Source organism: Rhea americana, unplaced genomic scaffold (genome assembly GCF_003343005.1).
Source record: "Rhea americana isolate MKP2758 unplaced genomic scaffold, rheAme1 scaffold_125, whole genome shotgun sequence".
NCBI lineage: Eukaryota > Metazoa > Chordata > Aves > Rheiformes > Rheidae > Rhea > Rhea americana.
The window spans coordinates 2164564-2171373 of NW_028185317.1; the positions used below are offsets into that span (position 1 = coordinate 2164564).

The 6810-nt window shown below is 38.7% G+C and overlaps 1 protein-coding gene across 2 annotated transcripts in view; it reads right to left on the minus strand.

Moving 5' to 3' along the window:
• Positions 1-5697, minus strand: part of BRWD3 (bromodomain and WD repeat domain containing 3) — a 60528-nt gene extending 54831 nt beyond the window's left edge. For both annotated transcript variants that reach the window (XM_085325980.1, XM_085325979.1), the window contains exon 1: positions 5656-5697. In XM_085325980.1, the coding sequence (XP_085182106.1) occupies positions 5656-5670 (15 nt within the window). In that variant the 5' untranslated portion in view covers positions 5671-5697. The remainder of the gene's footprint in view (positions 1-5655) is intronic.
• Positions 5698-6810: the final 1113 nt, after the last annotated feature.

The window sequence follows — 6810 nt, forward strand, 5'->3', positions numbered from 1 at the left end:
TGATCAACACTGTTCCAAAATCCACAAATATGATTTTAACTGATGAAAACACAGGTTTTTCTAATGACACACACGAGTTATCAGGTAACTAAAAGCAACCAAAACTCTTCCAAGAAAATGGAAACTAGAGAGGAGAGTTAGGATTCTCTGCCCTACCTCTTGGTCTCTACGTGTTAAAGGTATATAAAGGTAAATAAATAACAGCAAACCACATGAGTGCTGAGCTCTTCCAAAGTCCCAGGCTTTTGATGGAAATGGAAGAACTGTACCTTTGCGGGCAAGGTAAGTGTGCCGACTGCACTACCACACCGCCCCATTCCACAGATTTTCATACTGTGAGCACAAAGGAAAGACCAACCCTGCCTAATGAATGCTCCCTTCTGCTGCCGACTGGTTTCTACAGCTGGAACTGCTACCGTTCTTCTAACTGACCTTTTTCAAAAACACACAGTTCTACACTTACATTAGTACCTTCCCAGCTGTACAGTCAGTTAAGATCGGTGTGCAAAAGTATGATTTTTCTTTAATTGTAAATTATAAGATATAACAGAAATCAAAATGAGATAAAAGGTTTATGTGAACTTTCATAGTTGCCTGTCTTTCTTACCTCATTCGTGAAATATCATAAATGTGTTAACACCACAACATATTTTGTTATCCTGTGCTAGACACTTTTCATTACATAAGGAGGATCTGAAACAAACAAAGATGATTCTAAAGAGAGAATCTGCAATGACTAATAAAAATCAGACTATGAAATTCTCTTTTACTGCTCTGATAATTAGTAACATGCTTCTCAGTCAACAATTGCCAGTTCTAGCAATTTGCTAAGCTTAAAATTAAAAGATTACACAGTTGCTGGATTGGCTATTCTTTTTAATTTCCCATTTTACTTTTAGTGTGGGAAAAAAACTTACGCTCTCTCTAGAAATACAAAACTTTGCAGAAAAACAAAATTTTTCTTCTACTATAATGCAATAAAACACTTTCCTTTTCACTCAGGAACTTGTTGCTTTTTCAGTATCGCCACTATTCTGATGTCCAAAGAGAGGTGCTGAATTTAGCCTGGCAGCAAGCATCCTACTGTGCAGATGGGGCCCAGGTCAGCTTGCACAAAAAAACAAGCTACTCAAAAAAGAGTCCTCAATACTTTAATTCAGTACATTATTCTGACACAGGACGGTACCTTGTGGCATACAAATTTGTGGGTTAAGCCACAGTTTTATACAGAACAGTAAAGGGAGCAAACATCTCCACATACGCAGACCTGGCAACATTCAGAGATCAAAGTGGGATGTGTCAGACTCGCTGAGCATGTGACGGTGATCTATACATGCCCGGCGGTGATTTGTCTGGGATATTTGGCCATTAAGAAGCTCAGGATACCAGACATCTGGTCAGTCACTGCCCAGACCAGCAAAACTGGCAAATCCATCATGCAGCCAAAGGTAAATCAGCGTAAGTGAGCTACTGAAGCATCTAGATTTTAGTGCTCAGTTTTACCAGAATACATATAAATTTTTCTAAATGACATTTAAGATGGAGCATCCTGCACAGACTAGGCTCATATCAAAGTGACCATTTACTTTATTAATATACCTACTCATCCAATTGGCCACCTGCTGTTAGGACTGCATCACACTGAAGAAAAGTTGTATGATTAGTCTTTCCCTGTATACTTACATGTTTCTACAAGCCAAAACAGCCCAAATAAGTGGCCTTTAATCTAAATATTAACCTTCTTATTACCAAACAGCTGCATAAGCAGACAGCAATAGAAGCAAATTCTCCTAGAGATTTTTTCCATAAAAACTTCCAGATAAATTACTTAAAGCAAAGCCCAGAGCAAAACAAATAAGCTTGTCTTTTCAGATTCCCAACAGAACTTAAAATACCTTTGGAAATTGCATTCTCTTCCAGAAATTCCTTATTAAACATATTTTGAGCCTGTGTTATCATTTTCATGTTTGAAACATGTTTTCATGTTATCATGTTTGAGGTGACGATAATATCCCTGCTGCTGTTTAGTTTTGCAGTAAGGGATTTGGACCAAAACAGAGTAAATGATGTGGTTGTAACTGATGGTTACATGAGTTACAAAGGCTTTGCCTTTTTCTTCTGTCCTTCTTTTAAAGAAAATTAGGTTCGTGAGACTCTGTTGTCCTTGGCTTTCTGTTTGTAGCTTCATGTTTTGGAGAGGTACTTAAAAAAACGTATACAGCTGTGTCATACAAATTTGAAAGGAATGATTTTTGTTTCAAGTTCTCTTGAAACAAAAAAAAAAACCTCTCCAAAACATGAAGCTACAAACAGAAAGCCAAGGACAACAGAGTCTCACGAACCTAATTTTCTTTAAAAGAAGGACAGAAGAAAAAGGCAAAGCCTTTGTAACTCATGTAACCATCAGTTACAACCACATCATTTACTCTGTTTTGGTCCAAATCCCTTACTGCAAAACTAAACAGCAGCAGGGATATTATCGTCACCTCAAACATATTAGAAAATGGTAACACAGGCTCAAAATACACTTAATAAGGAATTTCTGGAAGAGAATGCAATTTCCAAAGGTATTTTAAGTTAACACAGATGAGCTGAAAACACACTCAGAGTAGGGTCCACATACTGGGATAAATTACAAAGAGAAAAACGTTCTTTTGCCTCAAGGTGTCAAAGACTCTGCAAAGTTTAGAAGTGTCAGAACACAAGAATCCCACAGTACCACAGAAGAGTCTTGAAACATAGAAAATGCATAGAGCTTTGTGCATTTAAGAACAATCAAGAATTGGGTAAAGTCAATCTATCTTTCAAAAAATCAACATACAGAACCATGTGTGAATGTAATACAACCATGCCTGTATTAACTAATATGCAAATAAGCTGCTACACTGATAAACAGCTGCAAGTAACAAGGGAACTGTTTCTGAAGTCAGTGCTAGGAGAAAGCTCTGCCCTCTAAACTTGTTCATGTTTCTGTTGTTGGAAGCATTACAATAGAATTGGAAAGACTACTAAACCAAGGGGTCATCACTATACAGCTAAGACAAGCAAGATGTTTGCTGATCCCTGTAACGAAACAAACAAACCTCTCTGGTATTATTGTTGACAAATTCTCCTCCAAAGAATGTTTCAATAAACAGGAAACAGGAAAAAAAAAAGTCTCTTTGTGATTATTACTTATCATAAGAAGATGTCTGTCTTCCCAGGGATTAGAATCAGATAGATCTGAAACATATCTTTTGGGAAAGCCAGTCAAACCTTCCTGCAGAGCATAGACAGAATTTGCCGCAATGGAAGTAATGCAGACAGCAGCAGGGATTTTCAAGGGATCCTTCACCCCAAGTTCTCYGCAGGCAGGCAGTTAGCTGTGCATCAGCAGGAGATTTCTGACCTCAAGGCAGCCGTATGACATGCCTTCAGTTGCCAAAACAGCAATCAATTGACAACTGTATCAAAAAGCAACAGAGAAGACCAAGAGGCCCAAAAGAGCTGAGTAAGCAGGAAGTTACTCAAGACCTTAAATACAGAATCTCAGCACAAAGGGAAGCCCAAATATTAGACTTGCACAACACATCAGTGATTTGCAAAAATACAAGACACCATTATTCACTCAATTTCACCTGAGTTGAATCTACCATACCACCAGATGACATTTTCCCGAGGCGACAAAACTGTATTATCTTTCTGCTGCTAATACTGGGATTGGCAATATCTATAAATAACAGCATCTCAGCCTCGTAGCTAGTTTTAAATCAATGCAAATGGACAGGGCAGAAACTCAAAGCCAAATCCTATAATCTGTTCCATACTAGCACAGCCGCTCACGGATACAAATTCTTGACTTGAATACACTGAGGATCACTGTTCAACAACAGCTGACACACTGTTTTTTCTGAAATTACATGTAATTTCAGCACAAAGACCAAAACGGAGTTAGCCAAAAAAGACAGCCCATCAAAAAGTTAGAAATTAGCTGTGTTTATTCCTGATAAAAATGACTGGCTGTAGTCTGATTTTCAAGAACAACACTCCACTGAAGACTGTTCTGATACTGTAAATTCAGTCTGACTTGTCCATACAACAGTTGACTCTACATTAGACTGCTAAGGCTAAACAAAAATAGAATTACTAATTGAGTGCAAGTTTTACTGAAGACCTTCAAGAGGACAGTGAGGACCCTCCCTTTTTCAAATATGTTTCACATCTCAAGACCACCAGCAGTCAATAACAAAGTAAAAAACACTTCAAGAATACAGATCACTAGAATATATCTGCATATTAAACCAATATTCTCTATGTGGTTTTGCTCACTAGATAAAATTCTTTTTAGGGTATCTTAAAGTACTTCTATGCCTTGTGGTACCTGACATCTAAAAGAAAAGAACAAGCTCAAATAAAAAAGAAATCTCAATGGACAGATGTCAGATTTTGACTCTGAATAAAGTGTGAGTAAACATCACCTGACAAAAGCAGATTTGTAGGCAAATATGCTATTAGATCTTTATGTTTCCAAATGCCCCAAGAGCAATAACAATATACTCAGTAGCAAGAGTATCAGCATCTTTTCTGAAAAATGTAAACATTAACTTAAACAGTCACATTTAGAATAGAAAGAAAAAGTTGAAACTTCAACAATTAGAACAAGAAATATTTAGTCAGATTTGCAGGAGCAGAATACTGGGCAAAGAAACAAAAAAAATCTGACTTCTCTGAATTTGCGAATTCCTGCTTAGTTCAATTATCTGAGGCCTGTTTGACCAATGCAGTTGCAAAACTTGGCAAAGGTTTTGACTGTATTTGTTTGTCTGCCTTTAAGTGGTCAAAAAGGAGGACTATGTAGGAAAAACTTCATCTCCAATTACTAGCATCTGTAACTATTTTTGCTTTATTAAGTGACTGAGTTAATTACAAACAAGTTATTTGTGTACTTCCCAGCCCTAGCTTTGGTCTAAACATTATATTCAAATATCTAGCCAGTTCTTGCTAGCATCTGAAATCAAATAATAGTCCAGGTAATATACAGTCATATGAATTTAAAGGTCCAAATTTTAATTACATCAAAACCTGAGCAATGTCAGGAAAAAAAGTCTTTTCTTCAAGATGCTCAATAATGAAAGCATCGTTTTGAGGATTAATAGAAAGAAGCTCACTTCATCCCATTCAGCGTCAACCTATCTTACCGTAACGATTCAGTTACAGTCCTGTTCCTTACTATAAATCATATTAAGCAACAATAAGCAAAAGAAAATCTAAAAGGTCTGATTATTCAGGACAGGAAAAATAATCTTATAATTAATGTTGATAATTCTATAAACCAAGAGCAATTTCCAGCTAACTCCAAGCCTCACTTTGCACCAGTTGTTTCTTGTTTCTGAGCTTTTAAAGAAAAGTACACAGCTTCGATAGTGCCACCTAACATTCGAGAATGTTTTAATTCTTTTCTGTCATGCTTGATAGTATGAAAGAAAAATGCAGACATTAATGTGACAGATAAAGCAAAAATTTTTTGTCTGAAATCAGACTCCATTATTCCCACTGTTAACATTCCTCTCAGGTACCAGGTGCAGTCACAAGACAAACCAGAAACAGCTCATAGTTAGATTTCAGGTTCTCTAAGAAAAACACACAGCATTCAAATTTATTGAATGCTGTACTTACTCCATTCCTGTCCATTCAACATACAGTCTGGGAATCATCCAGAAAAGGTGGGACGAAGCAGTGTTCAATTCTTAATACCCTCCGGAAAGAGTTACAAACGTCTCATTGGCTACAGATGTCTCAACTCAACACAAGCAGCTCTCATGTCTGTATCTGAACTTCTCAAATACCACTGAAGTGGAAAATGAACTATTGAGTAAGCTACAAAGAAGTTTGAGCAACAGGCATGTCAAAATCCCACGTTACCATTTCACCATGAGATGGGAGAGGAAAAAGAGAGGTATTTTCAATTACTTCCAGGCAAGGAGATGGTGATGATCACACATATACAGTATATCAGTATTGTAAAAAGTCTTAGTGAGCTTACAGCATTCCTAGCGTCCTATCAGTGTCCTACACTATTACTCATGGCTTCTAGTAATAAAAACAATTTGTATCCTTCAGAAACAATGAAAATCGCTTTGTAGTTTCGCTGCTTCCATGCAGAGGTCATTATGAATAAGTGCATCTCACAGCCGTGGGGGCTGATTTTCCTAGCAGAAATGGAAAACGACTACCTCAAAAAATAAGACAGGCAGGATCCGGAGTTCTCCTGGTTGTACATTGCCTCAGTGCAGCAAACGACTGACCTTTCTTAATGACAGATAACCGTTTAAATCTAGCAAAAGCAGTCTCCATATACTTCATAGCCTTTTAACAGTTTTAACATTAAATTTTAAAAATCCTCTTTTTAAATCCCCCCCTTAAAGAGCAGGCCAGCGTGGTACGATGGATTCAGCACAGACTGCGAGGGCAAGCCAGGAATTCCTGAATCATACCACCCGCGTCGCCCGCCCGCCCGGCGACTTGCCGGGTGGCACGTAAACGCTTCGCCTTCTGCGGCCAGGGCACAGGGCCGCCACACGTCCCGCGGACAACCCCAGGAGCGGCTGGGGAGGCAGTTAAAGAGGGGGAAAAAAGAAAAAACAGGCAAAAACCCCAAAACACGACTCCCCACACGCTGAACTGCTTCCTTTGGTCTACTAATGCCTAAGGACCGCTGCGCCCGGGCGATGCTGACATTTCCTCTCGGCGGGAGGGCAGGAAACGCAGAGCCTGGGCCGGCGGCGGCGGGGACAGAGGGGGCATTTCCACGGGGGACACGACACTTCCACG